The 20,706-nt window shown below is 39.1% G+C and overlaps 2 protein-coding genes across 2 annotated transcripts; both read right to left on the bottom strand.

Annotated features, from left to right (window-relative positions):
* Positions 1-1,648: 1,648 nt before the first annotated feature.
* Positions 1,649-5,501, bottom strand: LOC145483022 (uncharacterized). The gene is made up of 2 exons (XM_081461647.1): positions 4,605-5,501; positions 1,649-3,194 (listed from the first exon to the last, which is right to left on the bottom strand). The coding sequence occupies exons 1-2, from the start codon at positions 4,982-4,984 to the stop codon at positions 2,168-2,170; spliced, it is 1,407 nt and encodes a 468-aa protein (XP_081317773.1). The 5' UTR covers positions 4,985-5,501; the 3' UTR covers positions 1,649-2,167.
* A 1,466-nt stretch (positions 5,502-6,967) lies between these two features.
* LOC145481232 (6-phosphogluconate dehydrogenase, decarboxylating-like) lies at positions 6,968-20,139 on the bottom strand. The gene is made up of 18 exons (XM_081459681.1): positions 19,966-20,139; positions 19,700-19,733; positions 19,554-19,595; positions 18,640-18,700; positions 17,243-17,361; positions 16,287-16,352; positions 15,976-16,094; positions 15,007-15,073; positions 14,748-14,816; positions 13,683-13,748; positions 13,027-13,152; positions 12,811-12,874; positions 11,600-11,730; positions 10,640-10,773; positions 9,687-9,786; positions 9,089-9,180; positions 8,473-8,503; positions 6,968-7,959 (listed from the first exon to the last, which is right to left on the bottom strand). The coding sequence occupies exons 1-18, from the start codon at positions 19,977-19,979 to the stop codon at positions 7,840-7,842; spliced, it is 1,455 nt and encodes a 484-aa protein (XP_081315807.1). The 5' UTR covers positions 19,980-20,139; the 3' UTR covers positions 6,968-7,839.
* Between the last annotated feature and the right edge of the window lie 567 nt (positions 20,140-20,706).

The following is a 20,706-nucleotide window of genomic DNA, read 5'->3' as shown; positions in this document are numbered from 1 at the left end:
CAGGCGGGGTTTAACCCGTCCACGGAAAAAGAACGCAAATAGTTGAGCGTACGAGCAGCAGCGAACAGCGAAGAGTAGCGACGGACGAGTGAAAGACGCAGTCGCCGCTGCTCGTTCGCTCAGTTTTCAGCGTTCTTCTCCGCAGATTTTCGGTAAAAAGAGAGACCGTTCGCAATCTAAGGCGGGGCGGGTAAGAGGTAGGGAGCAGGGGGCCGCCAGGGGTGCTTGTGTTTTATTTTGGGAGCTCAAATTTTATTTAATCCCGACTTCGCTGCCTATACAACGAATTGAAAAAAAAATGATCTACTGGCTATAAGAAGGCTTCGTGAATATATTAACTTGGAAAACATTTTCCTTAGTCTACCTGCCCTGAGAAAGGAAACTGACGGAGTTAAAATCTTTGAGCTTCGCTTGTTTGCAATACCGAGCTTCAACAGCCACTAGCAACGAAGTCAACGAAGACACCTGAAATTTTCACGGCTTACCTCTGATTGACCTTGAAGAAATGAAATACATCTGGACAGTGAGCAATGAAACAGCAAACTTATTTTTGACGATTTCTCCGTGTTTTAAAGAACTCCGACTGATGTCAGTTAAAGGCAGGTACACACACTTGCAAGAAAATGACTGACCTTGAAACACATTTCAAATCCTTTGGTGAGTGTCATGCATCCTTTTTGATCGAAAGGTAGTCAGACTTTTCACAATTTGTTAGCTCATAAAAGAAGTTCTAAATCTTTAATCACCCAAATTTAGCTTTTTGCTTTTCAAGTATACTCGCTGTCTCAGCAGCGCCTTGCTTGATACAAACAGCTGAATGTCTGCGAAGGAATTGAGCTTAAACTTGAAAATAGCACTAAGAGGAGCATTTCATTTGAAATGCAGAAAAAATGTGAACAGTGAAGAGGGAAGTTTGCTCTCTTTCAGAGCCTCATAACGCTCGTGGTGTTGTAAACTGAAAACTGTTTGAAACACAGAGTGAATACGACCTTGGTAGGCACTAGCGGAATTGAGAGAGGGGAGGGCAAGGAAGTGGTTCTTGCTTCAAACACATACCTAGTGTCTTATGCCTGGACCCGGGGGGACTCCAATATGAAAAAGACGGGGATACTCGTCGTACCTTTAGGGGTTAACAACGCGGTTTGGTACCTCTTGGGGGTTCTTTTCAAAATTTTCGACGAACACCCCCTCCCTTATTATATGGTGTTCCTCCCATGGCTCGGACACCGTTCTATTCGGGTGATCGGGGGGAAATGAAAATTTTCTCATTGAAAGGAGCAGCTTCGGCCACAAGCATCAAACATAAATATAATTTGCACCAGGCATGGCTGCGAAACAGAGGCAAAAGCCAATTAGACGCAAACAGTCAAATGGCTATCAAAACGCCATAGGCGTCCACTTCTTATGAAGGTTGAACAATCTTCAAAAATTTGTAACGGTTACTTTTGAAAATGTGTGTGGACTAGAATACGAAACGTCAAGTTCTTTATCAGTAAACCGCCTCGAAATACAAACTTTGTACAAAGCTAAACAATTTCTTATTATTCTTTACAATACAAAATTCAAAGTATTACTGCCTAACATGATTTTAAATGACTGTTTATTAGGTTTCATATAATTTCTTCTACAATAAATTACTAATGTCCAACTAAAATGCAATATTATAAGACCACTGCCATAGACACCCACAATCAGTATTCTTTCAGGTGTAAAGTAATAACTCATTTGTGTGATTATACCAATAACGCTGAAAATTATATATTCCGAAAGAAACCACTATTGCCGGTATTTAACGTCGATTTGAATAGTATGATAAAAACAAGAAGTATTGCTTCTCCAACCTTTGTCGAAACAGCTCTTTATACACCTGGGTGAAGTTGGAAGAGTTGAGTCCTGTACTCAAGAATTCCGTAGTCCGATCAATCCGTTTCGGATCACGTGGTCTGAACGAAAAAAGCGATAGCCTGAGAGGAAGCCTTACAACCTCGAAACGGGTCCAGCGACCGCGCTTCTCACAGTCTCAACAAATTTGTCTTTTTTATCTGTACAACGTACTGTTTGGATGTTACCAAAAACAGTTAGAAAATAAACTCCGTTGTAAAGCCGAAATGGATTCAATAAAAGAGGACAAAGTTTGCAACAAATCCTTTACATTATAAACATCCGATCACATCTTTGACAGAGCTAAATTTTTCAGTTCTCTGCCTGCTCGCAGATATGAAGATGGTTTTTCTTCCGGTAGAAGCTCAACTTCCCCACCTAATACATTTATACACGATTGCGGAGCAGTGTTAATAGTTGGCATTTCATATCCAACACTTACTAAATCAGCTAGCCACGCTTCTGTTAACATGGCATCATTCACCTGCCAGAAACCTTGCTCAACCATTGCTATACTTAAATCCAGGGCTCTACTAAAGAGATCTGGTTTGTCAGATTTCCAATTGATCAAAAACTCAACTAATCGCCCAGCATCATGGTAAAGCACTTTCTCGTCGATGAAATCAATGAGATAGTTGTGTGAATTTCGAAATTGAACGGCGTTTGGCGGGAAAAATGACAGCTGTGATCCAACATCCCACAGTAACCGCTGAGCCCAGTAACCACGCCAGATATCGCAGACTCGAAATGTTACAGTGGTTGGTATCAACATGGCCCACAATGCCTTTTTCATAAACAGCGTGTTTTGTGAATTAAACGGAGCCATTGTTTTTGGAGGAAGAACAACGGATGGTGCATCAGCGTCAAACTCAACTTTCAAATCCACGTCTTTGTCTTTTCTTGTTAACCGAAAGATGGCGTCTACATCCGGGTCACCATTAACCACTCCCTGCTGTATAGATGTGTCCACCCCTTGGCATTTGATGAACTTGTGTGACGGGGGATCAGCAATGCGATCTAGCGGGTACCCTCTAGGCCATATTGTACTCTGTCCAAAATGTTCGTACGGATTAACCACAATAGAATCTGTTCTGTATACAAAGAAGTCGCCAGTTTCTTGCTGGAAGAAAGTTATTTTTCCGCTTGTTGGAGAATTATCGTCATCTGTTTCATAGATGATTTTGGCGCCATGTTGAATAGCATAGAGGTAGCCAAGGTTCTTTCGAGCGTAACTTTTGTAAGAGAGAAAGTCATGGATGCGGTATCCCAAGGACCTCTGCTTCTCAACACTCAAGAAAACGCAATTGGGATGACTGGGGAGAAAAATGACTGCAGTTAAAACCCTTTCATTTGCTCCAGCTATTTTATTAATTCCAAAGGAAGAATTTCTTTTTGAATTGCTAGTTTGTCTCATTATGCCACTAAACAATCATCACAGATGATTCTTGGCGAGAAAAAAGCGCTCAGACTGAGTTGCGGTGGAATTTTCATTAACACTGGTTTTATAATTCCAGATATTTTATGTTACTTATCTCGCCATAGTCCAGTTCTGGCCTGCTCTCTGTCGTGCAACGGAGAGAGGGTAGCGTTGCGACAGAGAGAGGGCCAGAACTGGACTAATCTCGGCAGAGCGCGAGAGTCGTACTTTGCGAGAATCTGAAGTCTTGACAGTGCAGACCGAAGCATAACGAGGTCCATGCAAAAATGACCAAGGGCCGATATTTTCCGTACTGTTCGAACAAGCTTCAGTGGTTAAGAAGTTATTACGCGATATCAAAATGTTTAGAAAAAAAATCCCAAGATCGCGGAGTAAAAAATTTATCGAAAACTTCAATCATGCAATTCTGCCGGGTTGAGAGCGAACAAACCGCCTGTTTACTTACGGTCCAGCCGTTTAACGAAAAAAGAAAAAGAAAGCTGGAAGAAAAAGCAAAACAAAAAGCAACAAAACTGCACGGGTTCCGCTTTTGAAACAGGGCTCGGTCCAATACTTAGAAAATATTGGGCCGCAATAGAGCAATCTGATTGGCTGATTTAGTGATTGGTCCTCTGAACAAACTCCAGTAGTCGTTTAAACCTCCGTATCGATCTGTATACCCTGAGGCGATAAAGTAACTGCATGGAACATGATATTTGAGGCCAGATAAGACAAGTTGAAGATCAAATAAACATATCTTGAGATGGAAATGGTCCTAAACTCTGTAGAAATACCGTGAAATGTCGAACTGCACAAGGCAAAAATCTGTACGGGAACCCGTGCAGAACTTATATATATTTGACCGCGGGCAGAGACTGACGCAAATAGTTATTAAATTGAATGAATTCAAAAACGTCCTAAACCGTAGAAGGTGCATATTAAAATCTTGTATCGTCAATGGAATAAATTATCTATAATTTGAGGAATAAACAACAGCTGGCAATTGGAACAAGGTTTAGATGCCCTTTTTCCGACACACGAGGAAAAAATGACTGGTGACATAAATCATCTTCGTGGACAGGTTACAATGAATACATTATAATATTCGTATCGCCACGTGGGCCTATTATGAAAGTGACAGTAGATGTATAAACTTAAACCTACTGGCTGCCCTCGGCCAAGTCCACTAGTCTCTGGTGAGGCTCTTACAAAATTAAGCAACGTAATTTTCGTTTTGTCTTTTAAGTTTCTAAAACGACAGTCGGCACAATGATCAAGCAATGTAGTTGAATTCTATACAACGTACCTCCAATCTGCCGGGGTCTTTGTATCACCAACCACAACAATCTTCCAACCCTCAATATCAGCTAATTTCTTGACATCATCTGTCGGTGCATTTATAGTCGTGAGAACAATCCATTTCTCGTGCATTTCCTCGACTGGAGGAGAAGACCTCCGTGGTATTTCGTTCCAGTTTATCGCTATTGTTGAATTTTGTGTTCGCTGATGTAATTTGCCGTTAACTGTGGACCCCTTTGGGGTGACAATGTCTGGAAAGCGCGGAAACGTTTTGTCGGACGCAGAGCTGTGAATAATAGTCGTGCGTTCCTCGGAGAAGAGCCGATAGAGTAAGACAAGCATGGTAAGTTGTAAAGCTAGCCCCAAGTAAAACCATTTCCTCGACATGTTAACAGGTGATCAGGCGCTTCTCTTTATAGATCACTCTCCTCCCACAAAAACCCTGAAAGATTTCCATGACTTCACCCAAGGGGTCCGACTGTAATAAATCTCTTGTTTAGTCTTCGGGAGACCGAGGAGATTTTTCTTAAGTAACCCGCAAATACCGTGGAAACACTGAAATTGGTTTTTCATACATCATTCATCGGCGGGGGGCACCGTTAGTTTCAGTCCCGCTCCGCACCATGAGACAATGAAAATAACCTGATAATCTATGAACAACCTAGCTCTTTTTGTGCGGTCAAATCAATAGACCACTTTGTCCGGTAGCGGAGTCGCCCTCTTGAATAACTGAGAAGGAGACCAAAAACGGGGGACAAAAACTAGGTCCTGTTGCTTTATCCTCTCCCCAGATCTCACGCGCTATTAGCTTGTTCCGTCCCCGTCCAAGTTGTAGTGGTGGAACGATTTCACTCCACTGATCACTCCTTCACTTCCCGTTAGACATATGGAAACCCTGGGGGGGGGGGGGGGAGGGGGGAACTCCCATTTGAAAAGGCAAGGGATGCTCGTCGGAAAATATGAATTTAACTCTTAAGGGAGACTAATGTGGACATTGCTTGAGCTTCATTAGACCCCGAAAAGATACCACTTGAACCGAAAGGGGTTCGATCACTAGCCACTGTTCAAGAAAGGATCCCACGCGCACCTGTAGACCCGACTCGCGTACTCGAGAGCTCAGCGGAAATCAAGCCTGAAAACAGAAATTAAATGACAGCGTTTCTTTTATTATTATTTTCTCAAGTGCACCCTAAAGGATACTTTGAAAGCTAAAAATGGTGACGTTTCGTCATCAACACCCTAAGTGAGACCAGAATCCTTGATTTGTACCCGCCGTGCATTACGAAGCATTTAAAACTATTTGGCCGAAGTCGAGTCTTATCAGTTGAAACGGGAAGTCTAAACTAAAAAAAAAAAAATCTCAGTAGCTGTTCTTTATATTAAAAGTTATTAAACGCGGTTTTCCGCGGAATAGAATGATGACAACAGCCACAATATGCAAGAAAAGATTTGTTGTTTAATAACATTTTCAAGGCCGTTAATCTTCTTAACATTCGCGAATATTCGCGGCGCGTGTTTGACATGTAGAACTTGCACCTCTTGAACGCTCGAGGGAAGCAACTAGAAGGAAGGAAGCAACTAGAAACCTTCCCTACTCAGTAGCGAAAAACGCGTTTGTCGGTTGAGCTTTGAATCTTAGAGTCCGCATGTTATTTAAAGGCGCAGTAAAAGATGATTCAAAACTGTTTTGTTACCGACTTGAAGTTGAAGCGAGAAAAGGGTTATTGGCAACTTGCAAGAAAGCCCTGGGGCGCTTTCCATTAAACCAAAACTTCCGAAAATTTCGAAACGTGGACGTATGGTACGGAAATTTCCTAGGAAAGCTTCCAGAATATCTTGAAGTTGTTGAATTTTCGAAAATTGAACCATTTACCCTAAAATTTAGGGAATTCCAGGAAAAAAGTCAAATGGAACAGAAATTCCTGGTAAGAAATGTTGGAAAATTTCGGTATACCTTGCAAGGTTGACTTCGTTTGTGGAAACTTCCGGCCGTAAAATGCAGTTCCATTCGTCACTGGAAATTCAAACCGGAATTTTTCATCGAATGGGAAGCGCCACTGATTTTATACTCCCTATGACAGCCAGTTAACTATCACCCAAAAATGTCATTCAGTTAACGGTGCTCGAAAATGTTGTTAAGACGGTTTATTTAGATGTGAAAGATGGGCACAAAACATATGAAGCATGGGGACACTCGAGAAAATGGAGCAGGCATTGGTCATGGAATGCACACTTTTTTTTACTTTAAAAAATAAATTTGGTCGTGCTGTACGTAACGTGAAACATATTCCTTCGATTTCACTGACCCTGGCTTAACTGCCTTTCTGAAGCATAAAATTTCCAAAGCAACCATCACTGAAACCCATAAGCTCGATACAAATACACTATTATGCTCATTGTATAGCGCTTTTGTCTTGACAGCTCCTGTTGGCGAAATTACAATCGTGAGAAAAATCAGTTCTTGTCTGTTGGAGGTGCTGTTCTTCAGAGTATTTCATTTCAGCGAACCACCGAATGATTCCACCCCCACCAGCCCAAAGACCAGTCAACTGCTAACTTTATAACGGCAACAGAAATCTGTGGCCAACGCTGGGGGTTGTCGGTTCTCAGGTCAACCTTTCGCGACAAACAAGAATTTCTTCTACCAAGAAGAATCGAGAGAAATACTCAAACAAATTACCTGCAGACTGAGGCATCAAAAAACACAATCTAAAGCAGGATCATTCTTGAAGTAACTTTGGTCAGCCTTACTGGGTCAGTTTGCGGTCAGCCTTTCGGTCAGTTTAGGGTGCTTGTTACTGGGCGGGCAGTGCGATTAAAAAAAAAAACGGCGTTTCATATTTGCACTAAAGTTTCCATATCATAATTATTATATTGAGACCCAAATGTTTTCGATGGTAGTAGAAAGCCCCGTGGTTACAAAACGCTTGCTATGTTCTCGTTTAAGTATACAAGAGTTAAATCATGTATTCTCTTTAATGCGGGTTCATTTATTGTTTTAATACTAATTGGACTTGAACCACAGAACTAGCCGATTTTTCCCCTACTTTTACTCTGTAAATGTTGTTTTACAATACGATTACCTATCTACGAATTGTTTGTCATACTCCATTCTTATATTGTTTCAACGTACACGTAAGAAACTGGAGATTCACTGGACTCAGACGATTAAAAACTAACAGTGCACTGGATTAAGATCACAGGTCGTTATCGTATTCTCCTTGGACCTGGTCCATCTCTGCTCACGCCTGGTATGTGGTGGAGGATACGGAGCCCCCGTGCCCAGTCCAGTTGGTGTGTACAAAATGACCAGGATTACTGAGGAGCTCGTAGGTATGGGCACCAAAATAATCACGCTGAGCCTGCGATGAAATTAAAAAGAAACTAAGAAAGGAGATAAATACTGGGCAGATTTCCATTTGAGTGTCGAAAGTAATCAGCCATTTACTTTAGTTTTGGTTTTGGTTTTACTACGATTTGAGGGAGGTTTGAGTAGTCTAATTGGTTTTACGACAGTCAATCGAAAACCGCTTTAATTTTAACTGTGTCACTACAAGAAAATTGTGCTAGATATCATTCACTTAATACGGTCTTGATAATCATTTAGTGTTTTTTCAGACTCTACGATTCAATGTGAACCACTAAATGAAGGAATGAGAAATTCGTGTAAATGACAGACTTGACAACTCGTTAAGGATGGAACAAAAAAAAATTCTAGAACGTTCTAGAGAACAGCTTTGTTTTGTCTAGAACGCATTCATAACATTTTATTATTTTTTTCAGACTAGCAAAAACTCTCAACTTGCTGCTTGAAAGTAATCAATGTCCGAGAATATCATTTCATAAGTACGAGTTAACAGAGTTTTGCATCTTACCTGAATGAGATTGGCAGGAAGACGAGCTGACCTGCAAACAGAATTGAAGTTAGTAACTACTACTAGTTCACCACCAGTGTCTGTAGAATAAATCTACCGAGACTTGGGTGACGAACGGGGAGGGGGGAAGGGGGCATTCCTTCAGCTGCCAGTCTTTTATATCTCACAGTTGTGCAAATATGAAATATCACCAACCTAAATCAGCTATATAGTAGACTGCGAGTAGTCGCTCTTTCGCTTAGTCCGTCGTGCGTGACGCGAAAGAAAACTACGAAAAAAAAAATAGCCGCGCGAAATCCTGGGGGCGGTTTTCTTTCGCGTCACGCACGACGGACTAAGCGAAAGAGCGACTACTCGTAGTCTAGCTATATAGTGGTCTGGAATCACATTTTGCCGTGCAAAGAATCGTACACTACTCTCTTGAAATAACACTCTTTTCTTCATCCATCATGTTAGACGCTGTTAACGTATAGTCAAAAGAATTCTAATAAGTTTTATTGTTCCAGTCATCCAACATGGCCGCAAAGGTCTTTGTCATTTGTATCTCTCGCGAAAGGTTGCAAACCACCTATAGCCTGATCATCAAGTAACATCATCATAGGTGCGCGTCTCTAACCTGTATCCATCGTAGAATGCGAGTGCCGTACTGAATGCTGGGGTAGGTATCCCAAGGGTCACTGCGGCAGCCACAACCTTACGCCAAGAATCCTACGCAAAAGCAAAGTAATGTAAATAAATAAATAAATAAATAAATAAATAAATAAATAATTAAATTAGACCCTTGTACTAAAAGAGTAGGGCGGTTAAGAAATGTACAAAATCCGTCAAAGGTACGCACAGCCAACGTTGAAAGTCTCTCTAACTAAAACATGGTTGCTTAAAGTCCAGATAAGTGAATGAAAATGACTGACTGACTGACTGACTGACCGACTGACTGACTGACTGACTCTGACTGACTGACTGACTGACTGACTAACAGACTGACAGACTGACAGACTGACTCACTAAATTGACTTGACTGACAGACAGACGGACTGAATAAATTGGAATGAAACCTCAATAAAGGAATACATTCGTACAGTTCTTTACAACAATCAAAGTCTTAGCACCAGTTTCACCACGTGTTCTAACTTTAATTGAATTCCATCTTGTTTGGTCAGTAGACTCATTTTAATGACACGGACGGAATACTTTATTTAGTTTCTGTGGCCTACCTGACAGTTGTGAATCGCATTTTTGAAGAAATCGTCTAATAACAGATTCTGGAGAGAGGGATTCTTAATAAATGCATCCTTGATATTGCCCAAGAAGACACTACAAAAACAGAAGCAAACTAATAAGTCCTTTTCTTTACATTTTACAATACGAAGGTAACAAAACAAAACAACACAAAACAAAAACAAACAAACAATTGGCAGTAAAAAGGGAAAAACAAGTTGGACAGACATGCATTAAGCCTGAAATGTCAGCGGGAAATGACTGACATTTCAGGCTAACACGCATTGGATGTTTCATGTCAATGTTTTATGCATCCACGACCAAAATAGCCAAAAAAACATTTTTGAAAACAGCCATCTAAGGTGGCTTAGGGAGTAGCAAAGTTCACTAAACCCGGAGGCATCTTAACTTCACTTGTGTTATTACTTGAACAGTTTCAACGTAATCATGCATTTTGGTATATGATTATGTCAGACTGCCAACCTCAGTTCTTGTTGAATTAATCCGCTTTTGTTTAGATCAGTGCCAACAACAACCAAGTGAACTGAACTGAGTCAGTTCGAAAAGCCCCCATGGGGAAAGATAATAAAGGATGCATGTATGCATGTACGTATGTAAGTGAATAGACTATAAAGTGGTTCCTCTTTCGCTTAGTCCGTCATGCGTGATGCGAAAGAAAACCTTGAGGAAAAAAATGTCTGCGCTAAATCCTTTCACGCGCTTCTCTCCCCCAGGATTCATGTGGCCATATTTTTACCTTGATGTTTATTTATGGTCACGCTCGCCGGACCAAGAGAAAGAGGGATTACTTGAAGTCTACTGGGTGAATGGTGCTGTTCACTACTCCTTTGAGATACATCTTCACTCATCTGAATGCCATTCATTTCAAGTTACTTACTGAAAGAACTTGTTTTACATACTGTACCGCAATTTCACTTTATTTACCTACCTTCTAATGATACACCCTCCTCTCCACATGAGCGCAATGCCGCCATAGTTCAGAGTCCAGTTAAACTCCTTAGCTGCTTCTCTCATCAACATGAAGCCCTGAGCATATGACACAATCTTGGATGCATATAGAGCCTATTAAAAGAATTCAAAGGGATCAAATAGTGCTTAAATTAAACTAAACCAGTCCATTTTCATTAAATTACAAGTGATAACATTAGCTTAGGGCATGGTGGCCTCATGGTTAGTGTGCTACATTCTGGATTGAACGGCCTGAGTTCAAGCCCTGGCCGGGGCATGTTGTATTGTGTTCTTGGGCAGAGATTTTACTCTCACAGTGCCTCTCTCCACCCAGGCATATAAATGGGTACTGGCTAATTTTATGCTGGAGGTAACCCTGTGATGGACTAGCACCCCATCCAGGGGGGAGTAGAAATACTCCTAGACACTTCGTTCTACAGAAACCAGAGATAAGCGTCGGCCTATTAAGCCTCTTGGCTTGTATGCAGACTTTACCTTTACCTTTTTACCCTGGGGGAGGGGGATTACTCCCATATTTGGCTTATAAGGGCACATGCTGCTGGACAGGGTATGGTTTTTTGGCCTCACTGTCCTGAACAGGGTGTACAATTTTACTTTCCTCTATCCTAAATATGGTCGGCACTTGTCCTAAACAGCGAATGGTTGCTTGTTTGTCTCTATAAAGCTATCTTCCATTTCATTATGTCTTGCGAAAAATTTTTATACCCTTATTTGCGTCTTTACACATATTACTTCATGTATGCATTGAATTTCATGAATTTGTACTAAACAGGGTCTTAAAATACAGGGTGTAATCCAAAGCAGGATAGGGTTTTTAGAGTATTTTTGTCCTAAACAGGGTCAGAATTTCCAACCCTTAGTGGCACATCTATAACCAAACATGGGTGAAGCACCCTGCGGACCTTTTACCTAACATTACCTTTCTAATATGCTCAATGAATTCCTTTTTATCTCCTGTGTACTTTGTAGATGCTGGTCCTTTAAGTTCGTTGCTGGCACCAACTCGCTCAGTCTGGAGTGAGGACAAGCAGCGTGCAAATACAGACTCACCTGGAGTGGGCAAGGAGAAAGTTGTCAGTGAGGGGGTGTAGTTATATAACACAAAGAGTGATATAAATTACCCACTGATCTTTCGCTGGTAAAGTTTAAATTAAACAACAACAAACGACAATAAAAAAAAAAACACACAAGCAGCACCACATAGCACTTTTCAAAAGGTCTCTCTTGAATAGTCACACACTCATGTTTCAGTCACAAATGTGAGAGGTAGAAGCACCTTTAACAACATAATGTGCCACATGAAAGAATTGCTTTCATTCAAATAGTCACCCTGACTAGGATTTCATCTAGTTGTACCAACTTCAAGACTGAAGCCATACTATACTTAATAAATTATGTTGCATAGGGCTCATCAAATAAAATAAGTGTGAATTCTCTAAAACTCATAAAATGTCCCACTATTAATATAGTATATAACAATAATAACTTAATAGCCTGAGTATAAACACATTACAGTCATAGACTGGTAAACTTGATGCCCTCCCTTAAATAACAAAATTCTTAAGATGTTTTAAAAAGATCAAAACACAAAATTAAAGGTAATGAAGAAAAAAAAAAGATTTCAGAGTTAAGACAAATGTAAAGTATACATGTAAGTGTTCTTTAAATAATTGATACTGTCTGTTTTGAACTTATTGAGGGCTTAATGTGAGGGCTGGACAGGAAAAACACTTGGATCTACCCAGACCAAACTAGCTGATTTTGTTGGAATGCTGTGAAAATGTTTGATGAATGTAAAAAATATTATTGTTTTTAATACATGTAGCTAAATGAATTTCTTACAGATGGAGAAAGGATGGCTTTTTTCTGGACTGGCTTACAACAATTCATCTGGCCGGACTACACATATCAGTGTGAAAGCTTTTTCTCAAAGTTCTTTGTGGTTGTAAATAGGACTAGGTAATCTTTGCACTCTTTACACACAAGTGCTGTTATGTTATAGACATTTTTCTTGCTCTGAGCTGAGCTTTTGCACTCAGCTTATGAGCAAGTCTTATCAGCTTACGGCAGAGTTTTTTGTGGGATTGCATCATTGTGACTTATTATCATAGTGTAACGCATATTCCTTACCGATAAGAGTGACTGGCATTCCATATTCTAACGCCGAGATTGCTGTCCATTTGCCAGTTCCTTTCTAATTAAGACAACAAATTAAAACCTTTCACAATGACACCATTCTAGATATTGCACAAAGCATCTACAACATTTGAAAATGGTTTCATTTCAAGATCTTACTCACTAAATATTTTTAATAGCAACACCTAAAAAATAAAATAACCTTCATACCTGGCCAGCAGAGTCTCTGATTTTTTCCACAAGAGGAAGACCATCAGAATCCTTGTATGCAAGGATGTCTTTTGTAATTTCAATCAAAAATGAGTCAAGCTCTCCCTTGTTCCATTCTGCAAGCACCTTCAAGGGAAAAAAACAGTTACTGTGTCATCAAGGTCGTGTTCTATTAGGATCAACCGTTTCTGGTTGTTTGGGCATTTTCATGTTCTATAATTGGGGAAAACCCATTTTCGGTTGGTTTGGTTGATCAACTTTTACAACTGGCCGCAAACCAGCGTGAAACAGTAGAAAAAGCATTTGTTTTAATGGGTGATTATGTTGCGTGATTGTACGTGAGGACTATTCCCTGGAGTTACCGCATTTTGACCGGAAATGGTTGGAAAAGTGTTCTATTGAGAAATGTCAGTGGTATCAACCGAAACTAGTTGCGGTTGAAACAGTTGATCCCAATAGAACACAACCTAAGTCAGCTTAGTACAGGGCACAAACTAATGCCAAACAACTACATTCTGGCTCAGATTTCCACCTGTTGTTGGAGATCTGTGTGCATTGGCAGTTTAGTCTGAAAGGAGTAGACACATCAAGGACTTTCATTGAAACAGTTTTGAAAGTTACTTAAAAACAAGGTGCAAAAAGGCACAATTATATACCTGACTCATTTCATCAGAGGACATGCCCAGGGCACTCTTCATGAGATGATAAGCCTCACAAATCAACTGAAAACCAAAACAAAATTAAAGAGAGTATCTGTTAAATATATATATATTTGATCAAACAAACACAGTAAGTCTTAGACTGGTTTAAAAATGGCTGCCAATTTAAAATTCTTTTGTATGCATTTAAATTAGACCAAATAACCTCATTAGAGTATAATTTCTTTTGAATTAACAACTCAGAAACAAGGTTAGTTGGGTTAATTTAAATACTTACAAAAGAATTTTGAATTGGCAGCCATTTGTGAATAGGGTCTATAAGCAAACTTTGTTACATAGATATTGCATCCCTGCACAGTCATGTAATATCCTCCATGTCTGAAACAATGTTTACAGGGAAAACCTTCTTGTTATTGGCCAGTTAAATCTTGCACTCTTATACCAAAGCTTGATTTACAGACAATGGTATGTGAACTTTAATTAGCACTTATTCACCACATTTCACATCATATATGCCAATGCAGTCCCAGGACATCCACTTTGCTTTAATTCCTCCAAACTCCAAAAGTTGATGACCAAACTTAACACTGCTGATATGTCAGTTCCTCAAGTTGGTGAATTTGAGGTCTTCTATGTATATGCAGACACTAGTTATAATTTTACAATAACTGCAGAAATTCTCTTGTGCTCATTGGTTAACCAAATTTAGCCTAATTTTCATTGTTAATAAGCGGACACACACCTGAATTTATTATTTATGTGATGTTCATACATCGCATGAGAGCAGACAATTTAATTAACAATTTGTTACTATAAAAAGCAAATTGGCGTCAGTTTTTTATGCGTTTTTAACCTTGTCAAAGTAGTCTGTGGATCCACTTCACTATCGCCCCGTGGATCCACAGCAGCTGCTTATAACTTTGACAATGTTACGACGAAATTCATGATCAACAACAGGACAGATGCATGAAAAACTGACGTCAAGTTGTTAAAATACATGCCATCTCTCTGACCCAATGTGTTAAGACAAGTTTGCTACAACCTAAAATATTGATCTCCTACCTGCATATCTCCGTATTCAATGCCATTGTGTACCATCTTAACAAAGTGTCCAGCACCATCTCCACCAACCTAAACACAAGATATTGAGACAAAAAAAGAAACTCGCATTGTGAGGTTTTAGTTGTAGCGACGTTTCTTCAGAGTGAAAACATTAAGTTTACAAACATGTCTGTAGACATGGCCTTTGAAGTTCTCTACAATCCTAGGAAAATGTCCCTTGAAAGCAAGATTTCAACAACATTTCAGCAACATTTCTTACCCAATCACAGCATGGTTCAGATCCAACTTTTGCTGCTATTGACTGAAAGATTGGCTTGATGTGAGCCCTAATGAGTGAAAAAAAAAAAACAAAAAAACATAGTTGGCAGGGTCACTTATCTACTTAGATGCATGTCTAATAAGTTGTTTGATTTTGCCCAATTCACACTAATTATCTGGATTAATTTCAAAATTTATGTACTTTTCTCTGGTTTTGCATTGAATGTCAATGTTGGTCACTAAAACTTGTGCTCTACCAAAAGCGGTCTCCAGAGTGGAGAAATTTGAATGTGCTAGATAGGTGTTGCAAATAGATCTTTCCGAAAATACAGTACTGATAGCACAAAGAAGAATTAAGCACAGTTCACATCATGTACACATGTTCTACTGTGCTGTTCTGGGGCCATTTTAGAATGCATGAAGGGCTAAACCAAGGGAGGAAAGCTGCATTTTCAAATTTATGTAGATAAGAGTGGACCAAAAACAGTTTGTCTGTTTTTTGCGGACCATTGTTTTGAAATTTATCCAGATTAGGTACATGGGGCCTAAGACTGGCTAACTTTAGGAGGAACAAGTCCCAAAAAAACGAAAAAGTACAAACATCTTAGTTTCCATTTATGCAATAAGCCCAAACAGAGTTAGCACTTCTGACTTAGAAGTGTCAACAGAAAGAAACTGATATTTTTTTCCCTATCTAAGAAAAACTATCAGTGATGATGATGATAATAAATATCATTGGACATACAGTCTTCTTGGCTAACATCTTGGCTTGTTATTGTAATCTGTTAGTGAAGGAATGCACTACTGAATGCTGCACAGGTCTTCCTGAGAGGAATCTCAGTTTCCTTACTCTGAGATTAAAATGGGGTATTTTTTGTTTTCTCAAGAAGTCGATAGATATAGAATTGTCTAATGAGATGTACAACTGTTACTGCTAGAGAATCATTAGACGCAATCTAATGCAACATACCAGGCCTTGTCAGACCCTCCAGGCATGAGAGATGGACCATACCGTGCACCATCTTCACCTCCACTCACTCCACTTCCAACAAATAACAGTCCTTTGGATTCTAGGTCCTTACAGCGTCTCTGTTTTCAAATTGTTTACAAAAAGTATTTTGAAAAGTTGAAAAATTAAGCTATGCAATTTTATTGTTATTTTAATTATGCTACAATGATATTTGACCCATCATTAGTAGTTTAACTTGACATTCTGGCTGAAAAAATAAAATGCCTGCCCATCTTTTTTCTATAACGTTTGGTACTCTATTAATTACTCACAATTGAGTCCCTGTATTCTGAGTTGCCTCCATCTATAATAATGTCACCAGCTTCCAGAAGAGGTACCTGCCAATACGACAAAAAGATAAGTCCATCCTCAACCCAGACTCCCTGAGTGGTTTAATCAAAGCTTCTGCTTCACTGCACGTGTATATACATAATGTAAAAACAGATCAAGTATCTGGTCTCATGAAGCTAAGAGTAAAGCAATTAAATGAGTATTTTTAACTGCCCTCTGGATGGGATGCAAGTCCATCGCAGGGATACTGTCAGCATTGAATTCACCAGTATCTACAATCATGGACAAAAGTGTTGACACATTTGAGCAAAACAAACCCTTTCTATCAGCGTCCTTCTGTAATTTCAAAAAACATTTTTTTTGTTGATAGCCAAACCCCCCTCTCCCCCTTTTCAATGTTAAAATGTGCTCCATGGACACTGTCACGTGGTTACAACATTGAAAAGGGGAGAGGGGGTCGAAATGTGAAATTGGAGATTGAAAAACACACCCGTTCAATGAAACAGGTCTTTTTCAGGGAGTGTCTCAACTGCTTTTGTCCATGATTGTAGATACAACTGACATTAGTAAACTGTCTTTTCCAAGAACACAACACAGTGAGCTCAATCCAGAGTCCATTGCTGGCATTGAGAAGTAAGTGGTACATGAATGATCCTCAAATTGATGATTTTCTTTATTCTCATTACTTGTCTTGTTGACAATGTGCTGGTATCGTAGGAAGAAATTAAAGACTAATCCCTTATTTAGTTACCAATTTAAGAATTAGAAGTGGAAAATAATTAATGTACAGAACATGGATCAGGATGTAAACTAACTAAAGTGATTTCAATTTTTGTTAAGTGCCATAAGCAATTAATTATTGCCGCAGCTATATATAATTTACGGTACTTCATGCTGAATGGTGGGTGGAACAACGAAAGAGTTTGTAAGGACTTACCAACTGTTCAATAAAGGCATCGACAGCAGAACCAGCTTTTACCAACATCATCACACGTCGTGGCTTTTTCAACGTGGCTACCATCTCCTTCATTGACTTTGCACCTATAACTTTTGTTCCTGGGGAAAAAGGAGGGTTTCATTACATTTCTTTTCTTATACGTGTCAACTTTTATCACTCAAGAATGTCATTTTATGATAATGATTTCCAACATTAACAAGGTGTTGGTCAAGATTGAACTTTTATTTATTTGTTTATTATGCTAGAGTAGTGGTAGATTAAAGTGATTTCCCGCGATAACATAAAATTTCAGCCTTAGTGAGTTGGAGCATTGGAGGAATTCTGATAAGCTGAGTTGACGTGATTTCTGGCAAGGTCCGAGGATTTCTTACAAAACAAGAGGCGAGAAAAAAAATACCCATAACTAACAACTGGGAATCGAGATAGAAGGACTTGGGAAGCAGGAGAAAATGCCTTAAATTTAGCTCTTATTAACCGAGCTGGAGGTCTGTACAGGAGAATCTTGACCGAGGTCGTGAGTACAGACCGAACGCAGTGAGGTCTGTACACACGGTTAATAAGATGTTTATTAAATGGCAAAGAAGAAAACTTTAATTCGTTTAATGTAACTGGTTTGCTGACATTTTGCTTGCGAACGGCAATGAGCTTAACATAAACCTGCCGAAATTTGCTCGTCCTCTTTACTTTTTTTTTGTCATCAGGCTTTTTAGCACTTCCATAAATGATTGAGAAGAAAAAAAAAGAAAATGGTGAACATTTTTGTATTTTAGTTTGCTACTTTTTCAACGCAAAATGAAACCAGTCTAGATGCCGGTCTAGATGGGAAAATCTAGACCGCGGTCAATATCGATTTCAGTCAATCAAATTTGTGAATTCGGTAGTTCCCAGTCCTTGTGAGACACAGCCATATAATAATAGCCTCATAATAATGCCTGAATTTCTGTGCCACAGTCCACCAATGAACAGCAGCTCAACAGGAATATCTATCTGGTCAATCCTTGTCAATAAGGACAGACTTGAGTAGTTACATTGTACAAGGGTCTGTATTGTAGAAGTATAAGATCAAGTGGACTACATGCATGTTAATGTTCAAATTTCTATTAGGAGGAGGAGGTTGTCTGTAAACAGTCTAACCTCTTGTTACAGACAGCTCTACATTACGGACAGTTTAACTGGTTCCAGCGAAACCAGAATTCACACAATCTCTACCTGTGTAATACAGACACCAACACGATACAAAAGGTGGTTGATGGTAAATTCAAGACTTTGGAAGATGGCGAAACATGGACATTCAGGTCTGTCTGCTTCTTTGGTGTCCACATAAGAGTGGCTTGAGACTGTATACAAATTGTTTAAAAGGAACATTTATTTGTTACCTTTGGCTTCATTTGCTAAAAATTTGTCCACCTTCTCCACTGTCCTGTTGTAAGCACAGACCTAAAAACAAATTAAAGAGAGCAAATATATCTATAAAATGTGGATATTCCATAACAATGAAAGAAAATATAAAATTGAAAATAATGGTTGCAAGTTAGAGTAACATGTGCAAGTCAATAATTTCTTATTCAGGAAAACTGAAATGTTTAAATGGATTCAGTTAACAGGAAAATATATTGGACTTGATTGAATTAAAACAATGGTTTGATTGTAGTTCAGCTAATGCCAATTTGTGATTGGTTTATGAATATTTTACCTGAGTCATTATCAATAGGCCACATTTGATATATCAATGTTTTAACATGGCTCCAAGGCTTTTAGGACAACATTGCAAATTTGTTAAGTTTCTTTTGTCCCTCAGTTCCCAGAAGAGACTTAGATACAAAGTAAACACCACCAAATAGCCTCGGAGCCATGTTAGAATATTGATAAATCGAATGACTGTGGTCTATTTTAAAGAAAAAATCACAGGGGCCACAGGACCACATTCCCTTCAATGACACATATGCATGTTGACAAACTTTATTGAACAAGGAATAATAAGAGTGAATTAATTAAACCAGTGATGCAAAAACTGCATTTCTAGCTGTTGTCCTAATTGTGAAATTGCAGGTAAAGCAACTGTAATATTTAGCAAAGATCAACTTCACCCACATAACTTTAATTAAAAAACAAAATTCATGCATGTGCAAGTCTGTTTATAAAGAGCAGCACAAAAACTATACAAACTATGACAAACAGTTTATATTAGTGAGCTCAACAATTAAATGAAGTCATACAACACTACAGGTCAAATTTAAATGGAAGATGTAAAACTATATCAGGCAAGATATTATACAAAGGTAAGGCTTACCACAAAACCATGGTCGTTCATATTTAGGATAAGGTTTTGGCCCTGACAGAAAAGAAGAAAATATAGCGTGAGTACACTTCTGTGCTCATACAATATAAGGTTATTGCTAAGATTATGTCAGCGTCTATCAAAATGATTCGACCTACCATTACGGCCAAACCGATCAATGCAATGTCCGCCCTGCGATGCAAATGAGAAGAAATTAGAGAAAGACGTTGAGAACTCTGGCAAGGCCTAGACATTTTGCAACTTGGAGGGCTTTCAATCGCTTGCCGAAGGTCACTGACTCGGCGATAACGCCATTTTGAAGTATGCAACATCACATCACGGGCTCACAACGCTCAAAATAAGTCACTAATTTCGAAGATTTTCGACGTGATTCTTTAGAAAAGAAGCAAAAATGTCAACTCACTTTGGTGCCGCCATGTTTTTTTCAGTGATTCCCAGGTGCTTCGAGACGACTGTGTCTTCTGAAAGTGTCGAAATTGGGAGGTTACAAAATGAATATTCACCTCCGGGTTTATAAGTTTATGTCTAGACCAATCAAATCCACGTTCACAATAACTTGTGCAATGAAGCGGGAAACCATTGCGTGGGATTAAAAACCCCAATATTTTCTGATTTAGCAAGTCTTTAGAAACAGGAAAATGAATATGGGATGAGTATAAGGGTCTAGATATGTACAGTACTAAATTTACAGAGTCACTCGGTAACCATGCGTTGCTCACGTGAATGTCCGTAATTTCTATTGTAGTTCCGTGTACTCAGTTTTCTTCGCTTCAAAATTATTATGTTTTGCCTACTTTCTGGGTAATTCTATTACCTAAGGAAAAACGATCAAATATTAAATGTTTACCCTCTTTCAGAGCCTTTTATTAAACTAATAACCTAAATACTTTTCTCTTACTATCCATCTATCAGAGTCCAGCAAATGATGAAAAGAAAAGCCAAAGTGAAATTTCAAAAATTTAATTTAGTCTGGAGCAACATATCCAAATGCTTGAGTACTAAGCCTAATGGCCTGATGCCCGTTATAGTCTGATGAGAAATTCTAAATAAAACTGAGTGGGGTCCGAATTTAGACTGTAATCATACGATTCATAGCGGCAATCCTATTGGCTTAATCACGAGTATCATTTGGTAGACAGCATTA

The sequence above is a fragment of the Orbicella franksi genome, chromosome 3 (genome assembly GCF_964199315.1).
Source record: "Orbicella franksi chromosome 3, jaOrbFran1.1, whole genome shotgun sequence".
Taxonomy (NCBI): domain Eukaryota; kingdom Metazoa; phylum Cnidaria; class Anthozoa; order Scleractinia; family Merulinidae; genus Orbicella; species Orbicella franksi.
This window is presented reverse-complemented; position numbering and strand designations above follow the sequence as displayed.

Coding starts and splice junctions, on each gene's coding strand:
- LOC145483022 (XM_081461647.1), bottom strand. CDS start 4,984: ATGTCGAGGAAATGGTTTTACTTGGGGCTAGCTTTACAACTTACCATG. Junction 3,195..4,604: donor AAGACCCCGGCAGATTGGAG/GTACGTTGTATA, acceptor TTTTCTCCCCAG/TCATCCCAATTGCGTTTTCT.
- LOC145481232 (XM_081459681.1), bottom strand. Junction 18,701..19,553: donor TGAACGACCATGGTTTTGTG/GTAAGCCTTACC, acceptor ATTTGTTTTTAG/GTCTGTGCTTACAACAGGAC. Junction 16,353..17,242: donor ATGCCTTTATTGAACAGTTG/GTAAGTCCTTAC, acceptor TCGTATTGGCAG/GTACCTCTTCTGGAAGCTGG.